Below are 26,129 nucleotides of genomic sequence, written 5' to 3'. Positions count from 1 at the left end.
ACAAATAAAAACAAAAAACTCCTTTGGTGCTAAAAGAGAGAAGATTGTGGTGAAAAGTGGTGAATTTGAGAGCAATTTAATCAGAGGAACTGACACTACTTGAGAAGTTAGTTGGATACTCTGAAGGTCTAACCTTGGAGATCAAGAGAAGTAGTGAAGTCCTGAAGAATATCCACATTTGAGTAATAAATGGAGTCAATAGGTACCAACAAAAGAAGCAGTTAAAGGAGCTCATAGGTTATTTTGAATTCTTATTCTAGAAATGGGCTTTTCAAGATTTGTGACATCAATATTTCCTTAGCTTTGTAACTTTTAATTTATGAAAATATTTTAAGATGAAATGTAAAACATAAACCTGAGAACTTTTTAACGTTTAACATTCTGCAAATAAATATCCACTTTTAGAGCATTCTGTATGTATTCAACTATTTCAATGATTTTGTAAGAGTTGGAGGTAGAATTTTGTCCTTGGAAAATAACGTTCTGCCATCAAATGGAAGATTCTCTCTCTCTCTCTCTCTCTGCCTCTCTGCCTCTCTGCCTCTCGTCTCTGTGTAACTCTGACTTTCAAATAAATAAATATCTTTTAAAAAAATAAAAAAATAACATTCTGGCAAGACAGAACAAAGAGCAGTACTGAAAAGAGCTAGACTGAAGGTAGTTTTTGTCACCACACACCAGCTATGGAAAGTAGTAAAAGCAGACAGATGGACAGTTCTGCTAGTTCTGGGGTCTGCGAATAGGAAAAAGAAACATTCTGTTCCTTTTATTCAGAAAAAGAAATTTCTAGTCTAAATTACTGGTTTTAGTAATAAGTTTCAAATTCTGACCAAAGAAACATGATTTTTTTTTACCCTGGGGATAATGACTCATGTTCTTCTCAGAATTTTGCTTTTGTGGAAAATAAATTGCAGTCATAAATACGACACTGTTATTTGAATCTTAGTGCTAATGATATGATTGTGAGTAGACCAGCAATGAGTAAGAATACTAGTATTATAAACCCCAGTTGTAACAAAGGAACAAAGCACATTTTAATTAGTCAATTCTTTTTTATTTTTTTAAAGATTTATCTACTCAAAAGGCAGAGTCACAGAAAGGCAGAGGCAGAGAGAGAGAAAGAGGTCTTCCATCCAGTGGTCTACTCCCCAAATGGCTGCAACAGCTGGAGCCATGCTGATCCAAAGCCAGGAGCCTGGAGCTTTCTCCAGGTTTCCCACATGGGTGCAGGGGCCCAAGGAGCTGAGCCATCTTCCACCGCTTTTCTAGGCCACAGCAGAGAGCCAGATCAGAAGCAGAGCAGCTGGGACTTGAACCAGCACCTCCATGGGATGCCAGCACTGCAGGTGGCAGCTCCACCCACCACGCCACAGTGCTGACCCCTTAATTACCCAATTCTAAGAGATACCAAAATAGATTTTTTAAACTAATTAGCTTATATGCAATCTCACGAAATGTGCAATAAAAGCAGGACTCATAATTTCGCTTTTAAAATGTTTATTTGAAAAACAGAGTGACAGAAACAGATCTTCCATCCACTGGTTCACTCTCCAAATGGCCCCAACAGCCAGATCTGGGTCTGGCCAAAGCCAGGAGTCAGAAACTCCATCTGAGTCTCCCATGTGAGTGGTAGGGGCCCAAGTCCTTGGGCCATCTTCCCCTGCCTTCCCATGCACATTAGCAGGAAGCTGAATTGGCAGTAGAGCAGCTGGAAGTGAAGCATCTAGGACTCAAACCAGCATTTTAATAGGGATGCTGGTATCATAAGCTTTGGCTTAACCTGCTGCACCACAACACCAACCCTCATAATTTCATTTTTTGAAATAAGTCATTTTGAGGTGTTGTATCAAAGGGTAGATTTCTAACTTCCAGTATTGACAGTAATTTGATATTTTCCATGCCCTTTTTTCTAATGTGCTTCAAAAGCAATACAAGACTATCAAATTATAATTACATAGACCATGAGACAACTATCAAGTAAAGAGATTATTAGTATTGGCTAGATGATGTGCAAACGTTATGTTCCAGTTTTATTTTAGTCTCAATCTTGTACTTTGATAGAGGTTTGAGTATATCCTATTCGTACCACAGTAGATGTTCTCACTCTGAATTTTCACTGAATTAGTATATTAAATCATATATTCATCCTTATAATTGCTGTTACTGGGACAACAGTCTCCTTTCCGGCAGAGTCCCTGAGAGTATCTCTTTTTAAACTAGAGACTTTCCCTTTTTTTTTTTTTTTAATTTATTTTTTGACAGGCAGAGTTAGACAGTGAGAGAGAGAGAGAGAAATGTCTTCCTTCTGTTGGTTCACCCCCCAAATGGCTGCTACGGTCAACACACTGCTGTTGGTGTGCTGCGCCGATCCGAAGCCAGGAGCCAGGTGCTTTCCCCCTGTCTCCTATGTGGGTGCAGGGCCCAAACACTTGGGCCATCCTCCACTGCCTTCCTGGGCCACAGCAGAGAGCTGGACTGGAAGAGGAGCAACCGGGACAGAATCCGGCACCCCAACCGGGACTAGAACCCCGGGGTGCCGGCGCCGCAGGGGGAGGATTAGCCAAGTGAGACTTTCCCTTTTCCATTCACTTTTAATCTTTGCAGTCAATTCCTTTCTCCACTTGCCTCTATAAACTGCTTTTTAGTGAAGGCTTACAGTTTTTAAGTCCATCTCCTCTGTGTCTTACTTTAATTTCAACAAGTTAGCTAATGAATCATGAATGAAGTTATTGAGATTATATAAGCCTAATGACTTATATTAAATAATTGGATTAAAAGGGTCTATCAGCAAGCTTTATAAAAAGCACTTTAACTTATTGAATTATTATTCTTTTAAAGATTTATTTATTTATTTGAAAGTTGGAGTTACACAGAGAAAAGGAGAGGCAGAGAAGAGAGAGAGGTCTTCCATCTGCTGGTTTGCTGCCCATTTGGCTGCAATGGCCAGGGCTGCGCCAATCTGAAGCCAGGAGCCTCCTCTGGGTCTCCCATGCGGGTGCAGGGGCCCAAGGACTTGGGCCATCTTCTACTGCTTTCCCAGGCCAGAGCAGAGATCTGGATCAGAAGTGGAGTAGCCAGGTCTCGAACTGGCGCCCATATGGGATGCCGGCACTGCAGGCGGCAGCTTTACCTGCTATGCCGCAGTGCTGGCCCCACTTGTTAAATTATTATAAGTAAATTTTTTGACTCTGTGCCTTGGATGGTCAACTTTTTAATTTATTTTTGTTCTATCGAAAAATAGACAATATTGAATTCCTTCTGCTTATCACTTATTTTGTTGATTTTAAGATTTTATTTTTTGAGAGGTAGAGTTACAGACAAAGGGAGAGACTGAGAGATCTTTCATCTGCTAGTTCGCTCACCAAATGGCCACAATGGCTGGAGCTGGGCTGAGCCAAAGCCAAGAGCCAGGAGCTTCGTCTGGGTCTCCCACAAGAGTACAGGGACCCAAGCACTTGGGCCATCTTCTACTGCATTCCCAGGCCATAGCAGAGAGCTGGGTCAGAAGAGGAGCAGCCAGGACACAAACCAGAGCCTATATGGGTGCCTGTACCACAGGCTTAGTACACTACACCACAGTGCTGGCCCCTATTGTTGATTTTTTGTAAGATTTATTTTAATTATTTGATAGCCAGAGCGACAAGAAAGAGGGAGAGACAAAGGAAGAAGGTTCGCTCTCCAAATGGCTGCAATGGCTGTACTTGGCCACACCAAAGCCAGGAGCCAGGAATTCCACCCATGTCTCCCACATGAGTGGCAAGGACCCAAGTGTTTGGGCCATCTTCTGCTGTTTTCCCAGGCACCTTAGCAAAGAGCTACATTGGAAATACAGCAGCTAGAACTCTAACCATTGCTCTGATATGGGATGCTGGCATTGCAGGTGGAGTCTTAAAGCCACTGTACCATATCAGCCCTATAGTTGTTGTTTTAATTGCATCCATTTCAGTTTGTCGTTCTCATTGCTTTTTTTCCCCCTAAGGCATAGTAACATAATTTACAAGATATTTGGTACATTGTGCAATACAAAATAATTTACTTGCCAATAAATGCTTGAAAGGGCATAATAAAGGCATCTACTAATTTTTCTCTTCTGTGATTAGATTTATTTGGAAATACTTTAACCATATTTCGTTGTCTACAAAGATTTTTTTTTAATGTCTGTTCTTATGTGACTCTACATTGTTGTTGTTACTGCTGTCATTCATAGGTTTACTTTTTTTCACATCTTGGTTTAGTGACACTTAATTCTGAAATTAAGCTACCTTCTCTCTGATTGCCCTTCTGGGAGATCTTTGTTTCTTTGCTTACCAAATAGTTGTCCTACTATTACCTCAAAGTTTGTTTTAGTGAAATACCCTTTTACCAGCAGTCAAATGCTTAAGGACGCTAAGTCACTATTGAAGTTGTCAGTAATTGCTTACAACAGACCTTTTCATCATTACTAATGTGATATTAGAGTAGCCAAAAAATGGGACAAATGGCAAGCAGTCATATCAGAATATATTATTATTTGGTCTTTCTCATTGTAAAAGCAGTGCTTTGTTGGTTTTTTTGTTTGTTTGTTTTTTGATAGCAGAGTTGACAGTGAGAGAAAGAGACAAAGAGAAAGTTCTTCCTTCTTCCGTTGGTTCACCCCCCAATGGCCGCTGTAGCCAGCACACCGCGCTGATCCGATGGCAGGAGCCAGGTGCTTCTCCTGGTCTCCCATGAGGGTGCAGGGCCCAAGGAGTTGGGCCATCCTCCACTGCATTCCTGGGCCACAGCAGAGAGCTAGACTGAAAGAGGAGCAACCGGGACAGAATCTGGCGCCCCAACTGGGGCTAGAACCCAGTGTGCCAGCGCCTCAGGTGGAGGATTAGCCTATTGAGCCATGGCGCCAGCCCAAAGCAGTGTTTTAAAATAAAATTTCCACTATATTTCCTGTCTTTCACTCAGTGGTATAACATTTCTCTTAACATATATTTATCTATGGAAAAAAAGAGGGAGTATTCACTGAATAAATAATAAAATATTTTATATATGCATTAAAGTTTAACTCAAATATTCCTGCCACGAGCTCTTTATAAGTTTATCTGGTTAAGTAAAACTGGGAAAAACTTGATTTAGCCAATAAATTTGGCATGTACGATGAGCAAGTTATGACTAGACATTAAAATATCAGCTTTAGTAAAATAAAATTTCAGTGCACTGTACATTCTGCACTTTATGTCTGTTTGTAAGAATGACAATAATATGGTACTCATGTAAGAGGAAAGAATAACAGTTTACAGTAGTAGCCTCTAAGAAAGGTATCAGTTCAGGAACATAAACTGAGATTATGATGAAGGCAAAAGATAACAATGAGGAATAAATAACTATATATAATAACTAAGTATTGATATGATAAACAAGGATACTCCATATATCTAGAGCTAGATTTTTTTTCAGTGTCTAATTCTGGTTATGTATTAAATGCTTTGTGACACTATATTACACTAATGCCTGATTACTGCAAGCCACTAGGGACTATGCCTTGAAATGAATGAAACTAAAAGCAAGGTTCCCCTATTGCTTTTCATACCTGTTCATTAGACAGTGCCTGTTTCCACAGCACATACTACTAAAATTGAAATGACAACAGAAGACTAGCACGATCTCTTCCAATACAGAAGTGGCACACTTGGCCAGTGCTGTGGCATAGCAGGTAAAACTGCCGCCTACAGTGCCGGCATCCCATATGGGATTAGTGTAATATAGTGTAATAATTAGTGTAATATAGTGTCACAAAGCATTTAATACATAACCAGAATTAGACACTGAAAAAAAATCTAGTTCTAGATATATGGAGTATCCTGTTTATCATATCAATACTTAGTTATTGTATATAGTTATTTATTTCTTATTGTTATCTTTTGCCTTCATCATAATCTCAGCTTACGTTCCAGCTGCTCCACTTCCCACCCAGCTCTCTGCTATGGCCTGGGTAAACAGTGGAAGATGGCCCAGGTCCTTGGGCTCTTACACCCGTGTGGGAGACCCGGAAGAAGCTCCTGGCTTCAGATCAGCTCAACTCCAGTCATTGCAGCCATCTGGGGAGTGAACCAGCGGATGGAAGACTCACTCTCTCTCTCTCTGCCTCAGCCTCTCTGTAACTCTGCCTTTCAAGTAAAATAAATAAATCTTAAAAAAAAAAAAAAAGTACAGTCACTAGGTATCCAAAAAAAAAATAGTGACATACAAGTTCAGGAAATATACCATTTTTTAGAAAAAGATTTATTTATTTATTTGAAAGGCAAAGTTTATAGAGCAGGGGAGGGAGGACAGAGAGAGATCTTCCATCCACTGGTTCACTCCCCAAATGGCCTGTCTGAAGCCAGAAACTTCCTCATGGTCTCCCATGTGGGTGGCAGGGGCTCAAAGACTTGAGCCATCTTTTGCTGCTTTCCCAGGCATATTAGCAGGGAGCTGGATCTGAAGTGGAACAGATAGGACTTGAACTGGCTACCTTAGGGGATTCTGATGTCACTGCAGCTTTACCTGTTAGGCACAGTGCCAGCTCTGATATTCCATATTTTTTAGCTAAGCTTTTCATTTGATTTATTTATCCACAGACTATTTTCCTGCTGCAAAGTAAATTGGTAGAATCCATGTATACCTCCTCCTTGGCATGTCAGTATTGGCAGCATCACCATCATGATCATGACAGCACAAATCAGACTTTGACATTACATTTTAAGAGTACTGTCTTGCAATGACCAGTTAGGACAGTGATATATTAATGACTGCTTTGCTCATTATTTGTGTCTGGGATAGTACAATCATAGACACAGATACCTAAGGAGATAAGGAACTCTATTGGAAATAGGATTTCCTAATTCTTTCCCCCTAGCCAGATCAGTTGCACCTTTTACATAATTCTAAAGAGATGGGAATGTTGAGCTGGTTAAAAGGAAAATGATAGTTGAAAGAAAAGAAACCTAAGAAAGAGCACCTCAAAACATTCATGGAAAATGGAATTTAAAGATTTATTTTGATACACAATTTTTTGCATATGAAAGATATTCAGAAAGTTCATGAAATTTGTATTATGAAGAGCTATGCATGGATAAACATTTTTCTAAGAACTTTTTGAAGTACCCTCCTTTCTGGATGCAGCTGGTTGACTTACTGTGTCAGTACCCTCAGTCAAAGTTACTAGCTCTGTCTTCACTGGACCAGACTAGATGGAAAACCTTCTTTATGGGCCTTTTTTCCCTCTTGTGTGGATGCAAACTGTTATATACAAGAAAGATAGAGCAGTAAGTTCTACTGAGAAGCCTACAGCTGACATAATTTCACTTTGTTTATAATGGCAGCATAAGGTAGATATGTAAACTTTTCTTTCTTCTCAAGATCACAAAGTTAATCAATGGGATGCAAGCAAGTTTAAATTCATCTAAATACTGTAGAAATTATTGCCAAAAGGAATAATACTTAAATTTAAGTCCCAGTTGTGATTAAATCATTTCCTCATTCCTCATGGCATAAGGAAGTAGAGTAGCTGTTCATTTTTGCTGAAGAGAGACCAGGAGAACAGTTTTAGGAAGAGTTTGCCTAGAGGTCACACAACTCATCCATACTTGCAAGAGGACTGTTGAAGTATTGAGGATCATGTAAAGGCTTATGAGGTCATTAGGCTATATCAAAAAGAGAGGAAAGACCATTTGATAAACTTGAGGTAAAGAGTTTCTCATTGCAGATGGCTTATAGAAACATCTTGCCTTCAACTTGTTAGTTACAGATCCTTAAAATAATCAACTCAAGGGGCTGCATAGAAGGTTAAGCTGTCACCTGCAGTGCTGGCATGCACCTGTTAAAGTCTCAGCTGCTGCAATTCCGATCCAGCTCCCTCCCTCCCTCTCTGTACTCTGCCATTCAAATAAATAAAATAAATCTTAAAAAAAAAAAAAAGTCAAGTGAGCTGGAAGAACATTTTGATAGCCCTACCATTATCTAGCTGTTCTTAATTAAGATTTTTTAAATCATTCTTTCTTTAAAAAAGACTTACTTATTTTTTATTTGAAAGGCAGAGTTACAGAGAGAGGGAGAGACAGAAAAATCTTCCATCCACTGGTTCACTCCCTATATGGCCACAATGGCCAGACCTGGGCTAGACTGAAGCCAGGAGCCAGGAATTTCTTTTGGGTCTCCCATGTGGGTGCAGGGGCCTGAGCACTTGGCCATTCTTGGCTCCTTTCCCAAGCATATTAACGGGGAGCTGGATTGAAAATGAAGCAGCCGGGACTTCAGCCAGCACCCATGTGGGATGCTGGCTCTGCAGGCAATGTCTACACATTATGCCACGGCGCTGGCCCCAATCTAAACATTATTAAACTCTTTAATGAACTCATCTGCGTGGACCCTGATGATATACTCTTTTGTTTCCTTTTTTCCCCCCTAAATCACTAGCAGCCAGGAAACAACTGTTTTACAACTCAACCAAGTCCAATGTGGTGTTAACTTCATTGTGACAAGATAGTGAAAATACTTTCGGAGAACCTCCCAGGTTTCTGAAAGAAAAAGAGAGGAGAGAGTTGGTTTTAATATTGACCTTAGGGATGGACACTGTGGTACAGCAAGTTAAGCTACCGCTTGCAGTGCAAACATCCCAAATTGAAGGGCCGTTTTGAGTCCCGGCTACATTGCTTCCAGTACAGCTCCCTGCTAATGTACCTGGGAAGGCAGGAGTGGATGGCACAAGTGCTTGTGCCCCTGTCACCCATGTGGGAAACCCAGTTGTTGTGGCCATTTGGGAAGTAATGCAGCGAATGGAATACCTTCTCTCTCTCTCTCTCCCTCTCTCTCTCTCTCTCTCTCTCTTTCGCCATCTCTGTCACTCTAGCTTTCAAAATAAATAAATAAATACATCTTTAAAAATTGACCTTATGTTGAAAAGTAGAGCCATGTGGTGTACTTTATTCTTAAATGAATCCATCAACCAAGAATGGAGCAATGCACAGGTGGCATCATATTTGAAGTTCCAGGAAATAGGGGAATTTTCTTCCTGAAGTGTGTAGGAGTCTCATTTTTTAAGGAGAATTACAAAGGACTGTTAGGATTGCTTTTTGGTTATCATCAATAGTAAGTTTGGAAACTTTTAATTCTTATAAAAGGTTAAACTTTTAGAACTTTTTCTCTTCACCTTCCACAAGAGCTAAAATTTTTGCTTACCAGAAAATTTGAGCATCATTTAAAGAGCCCCTACGTGTTTTGCATTTATATTAGCATGCTTCCTTGCTGGGCTGGTCTTTTCTTTGAGAAAGTCAGGTACATAATTAGACTTATGTTTTCACTGTCTTAAGTATAAAGTCGGCCTATAAGTGGAGATGTAGCTGCCAAATGTAAATAATTAGGATGGTTTTCTCCATCTGTGTGTGTGTGTGTGTGTGTGTATATATATATATAGTACTTATATATATAGTACTTATATATATATATATAATACTACTTTGTGGCCATTTTATAAGGAAGGTATCCTTTTTCTAATTAAAGAATTACCATCCATATTATAACAGAAGCATGAGACAAAGTTTTTACCCTTTTCTGGATCTGAGATGGTATTGATCCAGTACATAAGAAAGAGGGAAACTTTGTTCAGTTTCTTGCTCCAAGAACTATGTTAAAGACTTTGTGGGGAGCAGGTGTTGTGGAACAGTGGATTAAGCCACCACCTGCAAAGCAAGCAGCCCATATAGGAGTACCAATTAGAGTCTTGACTACTCCCCTTCCAACCTAGGTCCCTGCCAATGTGCCTGGAAAGGCAGCAGAAGATGGCCTAAGTGTTTGGTCCCTTGCCACCCATGTAGGAGACCAGGATGGAGTTAACTGGCTCCTGGTTTTGAACTGGCCCAGACCTGGCTGTTATATGGCCATTTGGGGAGTGAACTAGTGGATGGAAGATGTCTCTGTCTCTCTCTGTCTGTTGACTCTGACTTTCAAATAAGTAAATAAATCTTTTTTAAAAAAGACATGGGGATTGCACTGTGGCATGGCAGGGTAAGCCTCCACCTGCAGTGCCAGCATCCATATGTGCACAGGTTCAAATCTCAGGTGCTCCACTTCTGATCCAGCTTCCTGCTGATGCACCTGGGAGGGCAGTGGAGAATGGCATGAGTGCTTGGGCCCCTGCACCCATGTGGGATACCTGGGAGAGACTCCTAGCTCCTGGCTTTTGCCTGGCCCAGCCCTGGCCATTGCAGCTATTCGGGGAGTGAGCCAGTGGATAGAAGATCAATTCTCTCTCTCTCTTTCTCTCTACCTCTCCCTCCCTCCCTTCCTCCTTCCCCCATCTCCTCTTATCTCCATTTTTATTTATTTCAAATAAATAAAGATTTTATTTATTTGAAAGGCAGAGGTAGACAGAGAGGTCTTCCATCTACTGGTTCACTCCCTAAATGGCCATAACAGCCAGAACTGGGCCAATCCAAACCCAGGAGCCTGGAGCTTCTTCTGGGTCTCCCACATAGGTGCAAGGGCCCAAGGATTTGGGCCATCTTCTACCGCTTTCCCAGGCGATAGCAGAGTGCTGTATCGGAAGTGGAGCAGCAGGGACTCAATCAGCATTCATACGGCACTGCAGGCAATGGCTTAACCCACTAATCCACAGAGCCAGCCCTGTAAATAAATCTTTTTTAAAAAAAGGATTTTACATATTTTACCTCATTTAACTCTTGTAATATCACTATGAGATAATAACGATTTATTCACCTTTTACCATTAAGGTAACTGCTTTCAAATAAGCCTACCACTCCTAAGGAAGTTTTTTAAAATAATTTTTTTAAGATTTATTTATTTTACTTGAGAGGCAGAGTTACAGGCAGAGAGAGGGAGAGACAGAGAGAGAGGTCTTCCATCTGCTAGTTCACTTCCTGGAGTGGGCCATCTTCTACTGCTTTCCCAGGCTCTCAGCAGGGAGCTGGATGGAGCAGCAGCCAGGACCTGAGCAGCAGCCAGGACCTGAGCCACAGGCAGATGCTTAACCTACTATGGCACAGTGCCGGCCCTCAGGAAGTTTTAAAAATTTATTTAAGAGTTCTTGGCCGGCGCCGCGGCTCACTAGGCTAATCCTCCACCTAGCGGCGCCGGCACACCGGGTTCTAGTCCCGGTCGGGGCGCTGGATTCTGTCCTGGTTGCCCCTCTTCCAGGCCAGCCCTCTGCTGTGGCCAGGGAGTGCAGTGGAGGATGGCCCAAGTGCTTGGGCCCTGCACCCTATGGGAGACCAGGAAAAGCACCTGGCTCCTGGCTCCTGCCATCGGATCAGCGCGGTGCACCGGCCGCAGCGCGCTGGCCGCGGCGGCCACTGGAGGGTGAACCAACGGCAAAGGAAGACCTTTCTCTCTGTCTCTCTCTCTCACTGTCCACTCTGCCTGTCAAAAAAAAAAAAAAAAATTTATTTAAGAGTTCTCAGGGCCAGCACTGTGGTGTAGCAAGTAAGCCGCCACCTGCAGTACTAGCATCCCATATGGGCACTGATTCAAGTCCCAGCTGTACCACTTCCCATCCAACTCTCTGCTGTGGCCTGGGAAAGCAGTAGAAGATGGCCCAAGTCCTTGGGCCCCTGCACCCATGTAGGAGACCTGGAGGAAGCTCCTGGCTCCTGGCTTCAGATTGGCACAGCTCTAGCCGTTGCAGCCAATTGGGGAAAGAACCAGGGGATGGAAGACACCTCTCTCTCTCTCTCTCTCTCTCTCTCCCTCTCCCTCCCTCCCTTCCCTCCCTCCCTCCCTCCCTCTCCCCCTCCCCCCCACCCTCTCCCTTCCCCTCTCCCTCCCCCTCTCCCTGCCTCTCCTTCTCTCTCAGTTTAACTCTGACTTTCAAGTAAATAAATAAATCTTTAATTTAAAAAATAAGAGAGTTCTCTGTAAGGTCAGTAGAACTGAACATGATGGAATATTGATCTGAAGTGAAGCAAAAACACTGTGGTTGGACTATTTCTGCCTAAGACTAGACTGACTTAATATACACTATTTTCTTTGCTACTTCATACTGAATAAAACCATAAATTAAGAAATCCAGAGGTTTCTAAGATGTTTTGAGTTTCCTTGGTTACTCATTTGCCACAAGTGTTGTTAGATGTTAAAGCTCAATTCACTGGTTAGACTGTCTTTGTAGAATGGTTAGCTTATGTCCTTTTCTTTGTTCAGAAGGAGGCACCCCTAATTCTGTCCACTTGTCTTTACCAGTGCATGCCAATTGATCACAAGGTAGGCTGGTTAATAAAGATGAATCAACAACTTAGAGCAGAAGTATTCTACTACTAGAAAAACAAAAGTAAAATGTTAATGTTTTTTCATTTTAAGGATTAGTCATTCTTTTAGTTGTGTATTTTGAAATTGCAGTTTACTAAAAACTGTCATCTTGATCTGAAAATGTAATTGAGGTTTCCAGAGTTGCCTGATTTACAATTTACTTCTGTTTGCGTGTTGCTTTTTTTATGCCAAATCATGTGGTAATCTGCATTGACTCTTAGGAAAGATGGGAGAAGAAATATTTGGTAGAAAACTCTCTCACTCTCTCAGTTTTATCTTACGATTGTATATTACCAAATATCTCTTTGTATTTTCCACATTGTTTGACTATACTTATCTTTCCTCATAATTCTTTTTCTCTTTCACTTTTATTGATGTCTAGTCTCTTTCTGAGCTTAGACTTTAAGAAATTTTCATTCATCCTGTTGGGCACTAGAATTTTAATTTTTGAAGCTCTAATTGAGAAAAATTAGTGACTACGTATTTTAGGTTATGGTACAGTTTCTTTATGTCTCTATGAAATATTAAATTTAAAATTCATGATTTATCTAATATAAAATCAAGTATTTATTAATCTGTACTTCATTAAAGGCTCTTTATCAAATTTGATAAATTCTAACCAGATTCTTTTAACTCACCTTGTTTACATTACTGATAATTAGGCATCTACATTGCTATAGACTTTACTACCTGGACCTTAGTTATTTATTGTTGCTTTTAAAATCTGTTAACACAAGCCTTCCTAAGCTTATCCATGAGCCTCATATTAGGGAGCCCATGGCTTCATAATGCATCATGTTTCTGCAATGTATTTTCATAACATCTTTCATAGCATCATGAATATGAATTTAATAGTGAGAATGAATTGAAGTCATTACTATAGAAATATGTATTTTTTACGTACTAGTCATGAGGACTTCATTTTCTATCTTGGAGTGGTAAAGTTGTTTCTGTCATACTCAAAGCATGAATTAAATCTGTTTTCTCATGGTCAGCTTATGAAGGTCAATGAAGGACAGCACTTTGAAAGAAATGGATAATATGCATCCTTCCAGAGCTAGTGTATATTACAGCTGTCTGTTTGGACCTACTCCAGCAACAGCTCGGTGACTTTTAGAGAAAGAGTAGTGCAGAGGCCCTAACAGGGTCTCAGAAATTTTACTGAAGGACATTGGCTTCTCGTGCATTTCCAACACAGTGATACTTGTTTGAAACTATCTTCCTTGTTCCTCAAATCCAGCTGGTCTCTGAGTACCTTGGATTTTCCTTTACAAGATCATCTTCATCTATTTCTTTCTTGCTGTTCCTAAGTGCTGCTTCTTTGCTCTGGCCCATGTTAAATTTTTCCTGGAGTAATTTCAATGATTTAGTTTTTCTAGTTACTCTCCTATGTTCTAGGATAATAGTGACTGAGAAAGACCCTATCCTTGAAAAATTTAGTCTAGTAGGAAATCAAACATAGCCATAGATAATCTTGGGCTGTAACATTAAGAAAGGGAGTAATTAATTCTAGAAATATTTAAAGTAACTTTGAAGTAGAGTGATCAGAACATTGAATTATTAACCTAGATTTTAATTATGTTGTTTCTGCAGCAAACATGGACAGTTTTGTTTTCCTGTTCTAAATCAAACTAAACTGAAAATTCATTTGATAATTTTAAAACCAGAGAGTTTTATTTTTATTTTCTAGTTAATGAGCAAATAAAGAAATGTAACTTGCCATAAAAGTAAATACTGGGGGCCGGCATCCCATATGGGTACCGGTTCGAGTCCCAGCTGCTCCATTTCTGATCCAGCTCACTGCTGTGGCCTGGGAAAGCAGTGGAGGATGGCCTGAGTCCTTGGGCCTCTGCACTCTACTGGGAGACCTGGAGGAAGCTCCTGGCTCCTGGCTTCGGATTGGCACAGCTCCTGCTGCTGGGGCCAGTTGGGGGAGAGAACCAGCAGATGGAAGACCTCTCTCTCTCTCTGCCTCTCCTTCTCTGTGTGTGTAACTCTTTCAAATAAATAAATACATGGTTTTTTGTTTTTGTTTTTGTTTTGTTTTACTTGACAGGTAGAGTTAGACAGTGAGAGACAGAGAGAAAGGTCTTCCTTCCATTGGTTCACCCCCCAAATGGCCGCCACGGCCAGCGCTATGCTGATCCGAAGCCAGGAGCCAGGTGCTTCCTCCCCGTCTCCCACGTGGGTGCAGGTGCCTAAGCACTTGGGCCATCCTCCACTGCCCTCCCAGGCCACAGCAGAGAGCTGGACTGGAAGAGGAGCAGCCAAGACTAGAACCTAGCACCCATATGGGATGCCAGCACCGTAGGCGGAGGATTAGCCTATTGAGCCACGGCACCGGCCCATAAATAAATCTTAAAAAAAAACCAAAAACCTGTTGATCTGAGAATGGGGGTAGAAATGTTTTGTCAAGATATATCAAAATATACACATTTTTAAAAGTGTTGCTTTTAATATCAGAAATAAGTAAAACCATTGATCACTCAGTAGATATTTAAGCAGTATCTACATTTGTGGAACATAGATATCTGGGAAGCACAAGCTGCTTATTTTAGCAATTGTGCCTGGTTGAGGTGAATAAGCAATTGAATCAGTATAGATCTATCCCCTAATCTTGCAGGTGCGTGCTTCAAAATAGCTTTCTTATTTTTAATGACTTTCTGATGCAAATATTATGTTTCAGACATAATGAACTTCTGAAATTAAAACCTGAATTAAAAATATATAAAACAGGGGTCAATGCTGTGGCGTGGTAGGCTAAGCCTCCACCTGTGGCACCAGCATCCCATATGGGTGCCAGTTCTAGTCCCGGCTGCTCCTCTTCTGATCCAGCTCTCTGTTATAGCCTGGGAAAGCAATGGAAGATGACCTAAGTGGTTGGGCCCCTCCTCCTGTGTGAGAAACCTGGAAGAAGCTGCTGGCTCCTGGCTTCAGATCTGCCCAGTTCCGGCCATTTGGGGAGTGAATCAGTGGATGGAAGACCTTTCTCTCTGCCTCTCCCTTTGTCTGTAACTCTACCTCTCAAATAAATAAATAAAATCTTTAATATATTAAACATACCTTATGTATGTTTCAAAGTATTCAAGTCAGAAAAGGAGACTTATGATTTATTTTATAGAGACTCATAATGAGCTGTCAAATAATAACTTTCTATACTCTTTCTTGGTAATATTGACTATACAATTTGTACTCAGTTTTGGTTGCTACATTTTCAGATGAATATTAGCAAATGGAGCATATCCAGTGAAAGCAAAGAAAATGATGGTAAACTGTCTTACTTGAATAATGATTGAAGGACAGTCACAATTCGGATAACTGTCAAGTATGTAATGAGATGGAGAAAACAACTCAGAATGAAGAAGATAACTTAGGAATAACATTTAGGAATAATGTTAAGTGCTCCTCAAAAAATTCCTTATCAGGTTATAAGATTTTTTTTATTTTTTATTTTTATTTATTTATTTATTTTTGGACAGGCAGAGTGGACAGTGAGAGAGAGAGACAGAGAGAAAGGTCTTCCTTTGCCGTTGGTTCACCCTCCAATGGCCGCCGCGGCCAGTGCGCTGCGGCCGGCGCACTGCACTGATCCGATGGCAGGAGCCAGGTGCTTCTCCTGGTCTCCCATGGGGTGCAGGGCCCAAGCACTTGGGCCATCCTCCACTGCACTCCCTGGCCACAGCAGAGAGCTGGCCTGGAAGAGGGGCAACCGGGACAGAATCCGGCACCCTGACCGGGACTAGAACCCTGTGTGCCGGCGCAGCAAGGCGGAGGATTAGCCTAGTGAGCCGCAGCACCGGCCTAGGTTATAAGATTTTAATACTGAAAGTACTCAGTTAAGATTTTAACTTTGTTTGTATCCCCCAGAGAGTTTCATTTGACAGTGTTATGGTGTGGTTGCAGAGGAGGGTTGTGAATGACTTCTTAGGCAGTGTGCATTTAGAAAAGTCTCCAGTTGATGTCAGATAGTTATGCTATCTTTTGGGGGGACAGCATACTGTAAAAACCACATGGTGGTTTCCATAACTTCTGCTCAACTCTGCTATTATAGTATGAAAGCATCATTGGCAATATATAAATACAGTTTGTTGAGTCTGTAAGTGTGCTTCACAATAAAACTTACTTTATAAAAGTAAGCAGTGAGCTGAATTTGCCCTGTAGGCTATATTTCAACCACCCTTACCTTAAATGATAAACTCCAGAAACACATCCTGGAATCAAAATTATATTCACCAGCATTAAGAAGAATGAAAGGGCAAACTTGTAAGCTTATATCGAAAAAAGCTAATGAGTAATAGTTGGCTACTGCCTTATTTATTACAAAAACAGAAATGTCTCATGTCTTTTTCTGTGCACCATAATTTAATTCTCATATACCAAAATTCATTCATGAATGGCTGACAGAATATTTTGTTCAACAGTTGGTTTAAATAAGATTGCCTTGTGTAGTTAAATAAATATGATTGGGTTTATAGAAATTTGGGTAGTAATTCCAGTTCAATAAATGACCTCACTGTTTTCACCTTCTAAGGATATGACTGGAGTTAAGTAATAATGTTCAGCTTTTTGAAAAATTGTGAATGCCATCCCAAAACCTGCTAGGAGATTGGATTTATATTTAAATATTGGGGAAATCTCTTCACTGTCTCAGAACCGAACAAGGCTCACTTGTGTTTCAGTTTGCGTTCTCTACCTGCTAAAGATAAGAGCTGAAGATAGGTAGAAATGTCTACTTCATATTTCTAGTCTTATCTATGTCAATCTAGTTAGAATTTGCTGTATCTAAACTGCTGCCTTTTACTTATTGGAAGGCATTTTAGTGTGGTTTATCTATATCAAGTAAAAAATATTGAACACTTCTCACATTTTATAGATGATCTTTTTTTATTCATTTATTTTGTTTTCTTTTTTAAGAATCACTTTATTTATTTGAAAGAGAGTTACAGAGAGAGGTAGAGTCAGAGAGAGAGAGAGGTCTTCCATCTGCTGATTCACTCCCCAGTTAGCCACAACGGCTGGAGCTGTGCTGATCCGAAGCCAGGAGCCAGGAGCTTCTTCCAGGTCTCCCATGCGGGTGCAAGGGCCCAAGAACTTGGACCATCTTCTACTGCTTTCCCAGGCGATAGCAGAGAGCTGGATCGGAAGTGTAGCAGCTGGGACTCGAACTGACGTTCAGTCAGTTTGCTGGCACTGCAGGCAGCAGCTTTACCCGCTATGCCACAGCACCAGCCCCATAGATGATCTTTAAGGTCAGGTACTTTAAAAGTCAGCATGACCAGATTAACAAGTTAAACTTCAATTTCAAATTCTTTACTACCTTAGACTAAGTTATAAATCAAGATTGTCTATAAACAGCTATTTGGAAACATAAAATTGAGGAACTACTGTATATTTGTGTTTAGTAGTACTGCTTTGGCCAACTCATTAAAATGATGGAAATAGAGGAGATACACCATCAGCACAAAATTTCTACAGTGTGTGATCATAAGACAAGATAATTCAAAACAAAATTACAGATGAAAAAATTTTTCCTTCTGTGATCTCAAATTTCCAAATCATAGAAATTAGTATTACAAAAATTAATTTTATAATGATTTATCTTCCTCTACTGCTCTTAAATAATTTTCTTTGTAAATAGAAAAATATGCTCTTAAATTTGGTAATTCCATCTTTATCAGCATTTAATTTTTCCTGTGATTTAGCCAAGCCCTTTTATTTTACATTTTTGATACCTGGATTTCTTAATTTTAAGGATTTTTCCCTTAAAATCAGAGAATTGAGAAAATGTACTTTTTACACTTTAATGTTCATTTGTTTATATCTTTATATTTGAAAGCAATCTTTAAAGAAATCAGAATTTAAAAATAATGAAAAATATTTTTAGCTCAATATTTTAGACTCCTTTATATTCACAATGTACAACATAAAATTCAGACTGTTTAACATGGTTTTATTATCTGGCGCCTGCCTGCCTTTGGCCCTCTCTCCTTGTCACGGACCCCACCTGTTACCAACCACTTTAGACTCAAATAATAGAAAAAAAAACCAGCTTGCATTGTTACTAACAGTGGTGGCTGCATGCTTTTGTGGTCTGTGACTGTACAAACACTGTGGTGATCTGAAATGCCCTCTTCATCTAGCTGTCCTGCAGCCAAGCCATTCCCACTGTGAAATTCCTACCAATCTATAATACACTACTGAAACTTGACCTCCCAGAAGCCTTCCCTGACCCTTTCAGGCTTTTCTATAGTTCATCTTCTGTCTTGAAATAATTACCACATTGTTAAAGTTGTTTTGCTAATAATCAATGAGTCCCTCAACAAAAGAAGGGAAAGCATCTTATTCACCTTTCTTTTCATATTGTGCTTAGCCTAGATGCTGATGTAAACAAGTACTTCTCAATAAAAAGGAGAGAGAGACGATGGTAAGGGTTTCTTTATACCTAAGCTCTAGATAGATACCATTTAAATAGGAAATTGAGCAGTTGGGGGAACTGGAGGCTACTGAGAAAGCACCAGCATCTGAGCCACTCAGAACCTTTCCAGTCTGCTGTGAGAGCCTTGCATTACCAGTGCTACCTTAGAGGTATTAGCACTAGAAATGGGCTCTGCTTTATGAAGCTCCTTATTTACTTGCTTCCCTTACTGGAAGAAACCACTTTTTTATACTCCCATCTGGCGAGTTCATAATAATTTGGAAAGATAATATTGTTAACTCTTCACCGGTTTATTAGTAATATTTAACATTCACTGAGTATTTACTGTGCGCTTATACTTTTGTTCCATATTTTCTTTTCATACATTACTTAGTAGTCCTCACAACAATCCAATAAAGTGGATGCTGTTATCCTAATTTAACAAATAGGGGAGTGGGGGATGAGGGTCAATGAGATGAACTTAACTGTCCAAGACCACACAGCTATTACCTGTGGGAACCAGAATTTGAATCCAATGTAACTTTACAGCTCATTCTCTCATTCACTGTCAGTGAAGACTGCCAATCACTAATTAAAGCCCAAATAGTATCATGGTTATAGTGTGCATTTTAAAATCATCTAAACATGGATTCCAAATTTATTTTCTGGTAGCAAGTAACCTTACTTTTCTGACCTTCAGTTTTCTTATAATATAAAATGATAATACATATCCCAAAAGGTCTGTTGACCACCTAAATGCATGGTATATACTAAATAATAAGTATTAGATCCAGTTGCCTCTTCTATACTTCCGTTTATGTGAGCTCTGGAATAATGATTACTACAAAATAAGACCTGACACAAGAAGGCAAATAGCCATTAAACAAATGAGAAGGTTAGTATCCTCTATTTTCTGTGGAGTACTACCATATTGTCGCAAACCAGAGCCTGCCTTCAGGATTCCCAAGTGTTTTGTGTCTGTGATCACACTTATTCTGTTAATTTGAAGACTTATCTTCAGTATTTAATGGTTAATAAACAGAATAAATCTGTCTACTAGACTTCTGTCTTACTAACTTTTAGGAAATGTATGAGACTGTGTGAGTTATTTTTTGCACGAAATGGTTGCCCTAGTGGTTCTGTAACATAGACCTTTTAGTACCATTCAACAAAGAGAAACCATAAACACAGTTGCTGTTTTGGTGTGGCTTGTGGTTTTGGTTTTGTTTTTATTTGAACTTTTTCATGCAAGCAGATGTTCATTTAAAAGTAGTCGTTTGACATTTTTCCTTTGCATTTTTCACATTTTTTTATGTTTTTTAAACGTTTAGCTTAAGTCACTTCTATAATTGTGATTGTTCTGGTCCTTTTACTAGGCAGTGAATTTTCTTTTAAAGGTGTGGCAAATGGAATAATTATATTTTAAAAACTATTTCAAGGGATTTCTATTTTAAGTGTGAAGAAAGGTATTTCAATCTATCAAAACATAATTTTCCTATATTCTTCATTGCCCTTCAGTTAATTTCTGTTCCCAGAGGTGGGAGTAAGGCTGGAAATGTCTGCTATTCCTACTCCTCACCTTCTTCATATATTATAACTATGAACCATACCAACATCACTTGTTTGCATCCAAGGATTTGTACAGCAGAGATGTCTGATCAAATTAGCTCTTTGCTATTTCTGGGCCACAGTGGCTCTGAAGTGGAGGGTGGTAGGGGACAAAGATGCAAAGGAAACCATTTAGGCAGATCTTTGCAGTGATCTAGACAAGAAATGGTGAGGGCCTGTCCTTAGGTACTGAGAGTGGTAGGGAAGGAGTGTAGACAGATTAAAGAGCATTTGTTGATGGGTTTCATGGGTGGGGAACATCCTGCCTGCGGCCATATAAAGCCCATGAAATCATTTGGTCAGGCCTTGCCAAGACAAATGCAGGCCATACTCAAAATTCAGTAAATCTATTGCAGGCTAATTTTTTTAAATTGATAATTGTGTATGGCCTGTGAATGATGTTACAAATATCCCAATGGCCCTTGGCAGGAAAAAGATTCCCTACCCATGGATATTGACAGATAGGAGATAGATGAGAGGAGTGAAAAATGGGGATTTCTGGATTGGATGTATCATGTTGCTCACTTGCCTCTCTTTTTGTTTAACTCCTGCTTCCCTTAAAGGATTCTCTGTATGTTAACCTCCACTGATTTAGATGACCATACTGTGTACTTTCATAGAACCTGACATTTCTCTATGATAGCATTTATTCAGTTTTACAGTTGTGAGATTATACAACATACACATAATCTTCATTCTTGACTTTGTCTTATGAGGACAAGGGCTGTGTCTTATTCTTCATTTTATTCCCAGTACCTAGCATGGTCCTGAGGACAGCACCAGTACACTTTTGGTGAAAAAGAAAAAGTGTAATGTATAGCTCTTGCCTATAGTACTTGATAGAATAATCAAATATGTTAGGTTATTGGAGCCTTCTTGATAACTTTTTCTAGCTTAATTTCTTCTGCAACTGGTATTGTTCATGTTACCTTTGGTTATAGTCTTACAGTTTACCTTACTGAATAAACATATAAAGCAAGAAATAAACATGCTTTGTGGGTTTCAGTGAGATTTTCTGAAAGAACTCTTTAGAACATTAAAGTCTTAAAAAATTAAGCATCCTTAAATTATAATAACACTTAACAATTTTTAAAATATTACTAATTCTTAACTCAGATGGTAGAAACATTATACTGACAAAGTCATGATACCCTATTGTGTGTAAATCAATTCATTTCAATTAGAAATAGTAGGAATAGTTTACTTGAGAAAGTGCATGGATCATTGCAAGTTCATCAGATTTCAAGGAAAATATCTTGATGACACTTTATGTTATTATGAATATACACCTAAAGCTTACTTTAAGAGCAGAATGAGCTACAATATTAATTACCTAGGCTAGAATCAAACTACCCTTCACCCCCCAAAAAATGAAGGAAATTTAAAATATGGATTTAAGAAAAAGAGAAACTAAGCCATATAATTTCTCATTACAGCCCATTAGGAGTAGAAGTGAAAAAGGAAAAGGATTTAATTTCTCTAGGACTTACTTTTCTTTAAAATAAGAGCAGTGGATGTACAGTCTAAAAGATTATTTTTGGCTCAAATTCTGTTACTCCATAAAATAGAAGAGAATGATAAAGGTGATAAAGAATGATAAAGAAAGAATGATAAATGATATGTGATGGGAATTTTGGTTTGAATTATAGCTTACTCGTCATTCTTTCTATTGCCTCAGCTTTGTCTTAGAAAATCCACTCAAATGTTTTTATGTGACTTTATTAAATTTAATACAAGTGATTTTTCTAACCAACTGAAGTATAAGTGTTATCTAGAGCAACAGTCTCAATTAGAATATTTAAGATGAGTTTGTTTTAGCCTTGCCCATTTAAAGTACAGAAAATGAATCAGTTAACAGAGCCATTAAATGTATTCTATAGTTGCTTCTCTTTTAATAGATGTTTTCTTTCTTTGATTTAGGTGTCTGCTTTGGAACAACAATATATATAATTCCTTCAAGTAGTTTTATATGTAAAACTTGTAAAGGATCAGAACAATGCCTCCACGACCATCATCAGGTGAACTGTGGGGCATCCACTTGATGCCCCCAAGAATCTTAGTAGAATGTTTACTGCCAAATGGAATGATAGTGACTTTAGAATGCCTCCGTGAGGCTACATTAATTACTATAAAGCATGAACTATTTAAAGAAGCAAGAAAATACCCTCTCCATCAACTTCTTCAAGATGAATCTTCTTACATTTTCGTAAGTGTTACCCAAGAAGCAGAAAGGGAAGAATTTTTTGATGAAACAAGGCGCCTTTGTGACCTTCGGCTTTTTCAACCCTTTTTAAAAGTAATTGAACCAGTAGGCAACCGTGAAGAAAAGATCCTGAATCGAGAAATTGGTATGATACAGTTTTAACTTAATGACATTGTGATCCTGCTCTAAGATGCAAATAACTATGAAGTTTAGCTATTATCTGTTACTAAAATACCTATCTGAGCCAGTACTTTTATAATCAAATAAATTGTTTTCTTAATAAAAAAAATTAGAAATCTGAAGTACTTTTTACTGATGAACTATGGAACTATTTTTAACACCCTAATGTTACCCTGTAAAGTTTTCTTTAAGAAATATCATTTGTGGGATGATGTAGATTTGTTGTATCCCAGTTTTGTTTACATAATGTTTCCTGCCTTTACTCTAAACTGCTGAATATATTACCTTTTATATATTCAGATCTACTTGGGACCTTGTCACCTCTTACTATATGTATTCATCAAGTTTTTTTTAACCCAGAGAAACTTCTTTACTCTTTTGTGATCTTCCAGATTTACACAGTTCCCTGTTTGTAAGAAACTAGTCCACATGGTATGTTTAATAGAATGTTATGTTCTTTATATAATTTTTTTAAGGTTTTGTTATTGGCATGCCAGTGTGTGAATTTGATATGGTTAAAGATCCAGAAGTACAGGACTTCCGAAGAAATATTCTGAATGTTTGTAAAGAAGCTGTGGATCTTAGAGATCTGAATTCACCTCATAGTAGAGCAATGTATGTCTATCCTCCAAATGTAGAATCTTCACCAGAACTGCCAAAGCACATATATAATAAATTAGATAAAGGTAAGAAAATTGTCAGTTTGCCATAATCATTACTATAGCAAAATTTTATGTCTGTACCTGTTTTTCAGTGCAGTCTTTTCCCACCTAGAAGATAAGCTTCTGAAAGACAGGGATTGCTTATATTGACAAGACACAATTGAGCACCAAGTATACAACTTATGTGTAATAAACTGTGTATGTATCATGCTGATCCCTACGTAAATTATTTAATCTCAAAATACTGAAGAATTTGAGTTTGAAATTTACTTTTTTTAGATACTAACAGAATTAAAGCTGATTAACTGAAAATAAAAACTAGGATAAATAGAAACATTTTATAAAATTTTGGGAAGCTTTATACATTATTTTTATTATATATCATATAAATATATGTTTATAAAGAAAAAATAGTTTTATTGTTAAATATAGTAATTAAGTCTGATCATAATGAGTGATCTTATATAGGTAGACTTGACATTTCATATATCAATTTCTAAAATGAAATGAACATGACATATAAATGACTGTTTTGGAAGTAAATGTCATAGCATTGAAGAAATACCTATATTTTTCAAGATTAAAAAAGTGAAGCTTTCAGTTTAAAATAATGTACTATATTATTCTCACACACTATTAACTATAAAATTCTGTTAGAATAAATTAAAACTTTTTTTTAATATTTATTTTTTTGAAAGGTAGAGTTAACACAGAGAGGGAGAGACAGAGAGAAAGCTTAACATCTGCTGATTCACTCCTCAAATGGCCACAACAGCTGGAGCTAGGCCAATCCAAAGCCAGGAGCCAGGAGCTTCTTCTGGGTATCGCACATGGGTGCAGGGGCCCAAAAACTTGGGCCATCTTCCAGTGCTTTCCCAGGTGCATTAGCAGGGAGATGGATTGAAGTAGAGCAGCCAGGACTTGAACCAGCCCCCATGTGGGTTGCCAGGGCCACAGGCAGTACCTTTACCCACTATGCCACAGCCTTGGCCCCAAAACATCTTAACTACATTTCACTCATAGTGTTCACAGTAATTTATTATAACAAAAAACTTAATTCAAAATATTTTTCTACTACAGCATACTTTTTAAAATACTCTTCACTTTTCTTCAACATTTTACCAAAAATTTCCAATATAAAAAAGTTGAAATAATTGTACTGTAAACAGCCACACCTCTTTAACATAGTTTTTGTTAAATTAATTAATTTTATTTGAAAAGCAGAAAGAGAGAGAAACAGGTAGAGTTCTCCCATCAGCTCCCCAAATGCTCATAACATTCAGAACTGGGTTATGCTAAAGCCAGGGGCTGGAAACTCAATCCAGGTTTCCCACATGGATGGCAAGGACCCAGTTACTTGACCCATCACTTAATACCTCCAAGGATGTGCATTAACAGGAAGCTGGAATTGAGAGCAGCACTTTAACCATCAGGCCAAATACCCACCTTGCAGTTTTAGTCCTTACATTTTAATCATTTTTGTTAACTCCCTGACTTAATTGATCTTAAAAAGAGAAAATTAGAAATCCATTTCCTGTCCCTCCTAATCTCTAATACTTCCTGTTCTGTCTTTTCTATCATTCCAGTTCAGCATATGTATGTCTGTTTATTCTCTTGTTTTACTTCCCATAGCTACCAAAAATTCTGTTAATTTTGGTACTGATAAAATTCTCGTGCTATCATGAGTCACTCTTCACAGGAGATACACACATGAAGTATGTTCTGTAGTTTTAGAAGGGAAATGAGCTTAGTCCCAGGTAGTTGTGACTAGGCACAGTTTTATTTGCTTTCATAAAACATGAGATTTGGGTATGGCCTGGCAGCCCTGTCAGGTATGAAAATTCCTGTTTCTACCTGATATTTACCAGTACTTTAATTAGTTTGATTATAGTAGTCATCTATACTTTTTGAAATTTGTCTCTTGAAGTAGATATTGTGATTGCATCTAATAATGTTTTCCTGTTAATAGGGCAAATAATAGTGGTGATTTGGGTAATAGTTTCTCCAAATAATGATAAGCAGAAGTATACCCTGAAAATCAACCATGACTGTGTGCCAGAACAAGTAATTGCTGAAGCAATCAGGAAGAAAACCCGGAGCATGTTGCTATCCTCTGAACAACTAAAACTATGTGTTTTAGAATATCAGGGCAAGTATATTTTAAAAGTGTGTGGATGTGATGAATACTTCTTAGAAAAATATCCTCTGAGTCAGTATAAGGTAAGTAAAAAGTTCAAAGAATATTAATTTTTTTAAGATTTATTCATTTTATTTGAAAGAATTACAGAGAGGCAGAGAGAGAAGTCTTCCATCTGCTGGTTCACTCCCCAAATGGCCGCAACAGCTGAAACTGAGCCAATCCAAAGCTAGGAGCCTAGAGCTTCCTCCGGGTCTCCCACAAAGGTGCAGAGCCATCTTCCACTGCTTTTCCAGGCCATAGCAGAGAGCTGGATTGGAAGTGGAGCCGCTGGGTCTTAAACCAGCATCCATATGGGATGCCAGCACTGTAGGCAGTGACTTTACCTGCTACACCACAGCACTGACCCTAAGAATACTAATTTTAAATTTAAAAAGGGATAACATCAAGGAATAGTATCTTTTTTAGGACATCCTTCTAATTAATATTAGTAAGTAATATTTATTAGTTTTTATACTGAAATTATTGTTTAATTTGAGAAACTGATAATATTGGCAGTTATACTAATTCCAAAATATGTACTGTTTCATGATTTTTATCCCCTGTCAAGCAACGGTACTAGAAAGGAACTAAAATAAGCATTTTTAAAAATTCACA

At 38.6% G+C, this 26,129-nt stretch overlaps 1 protein-coding gene across 3 annotated transcripts in view; it reads left to right on the top strand.

Moving 5' to 3' along the window:
- Window positions 1–26,129, top strand: part of PIK3CA (phosphatidylinositol-4,5-bisphosphate 3-kinase catalytic subunit alpha) — a 103,790-nt gene that overhangs the window by 43,516 nt on the left and 34,145 nt on the right. For all 3 annotated transcript variants that reach the window (XM_070072478.1, XM_008266536.4, XM_070072479.1), the window contains 3 exons: window positions 22,211–22,638; window positions 23,150–23,359; window positions 25,305–25,555. In XM_070072478.1, the coding sequence (XP_069928579.1) occupies window positions 22,287–22,638; window positions 23,150–23,359; window positions 25,305–25,555 (813 nt within the window). In that variant the 5' untranslated portion in view covers window positions 22,211–22,286. The remainder of the gene's footprint in view (window positions 1–22,210; window positions 22,639–23,149; window positions 23,360–25,304; window positions 25,556–26,129) is intronic.

Source organism: Oryctolagus cuniculus, chromosome 4 (genome assembly GCF_964237555.1).
Source record: "Oryctolagus cuniculus chromosome 4, mOryCun1.1, whole genome shotgun sequence".
NCBI lineage: Eukaryota > Metazoa > Chordata > Mammalia > Lagomorpha > Leporidae > Oryctolagus > Oryctolagus cuniculus.
This window is presented reverse-complemented; position numbering and strand designations above follow the sequence as displayed.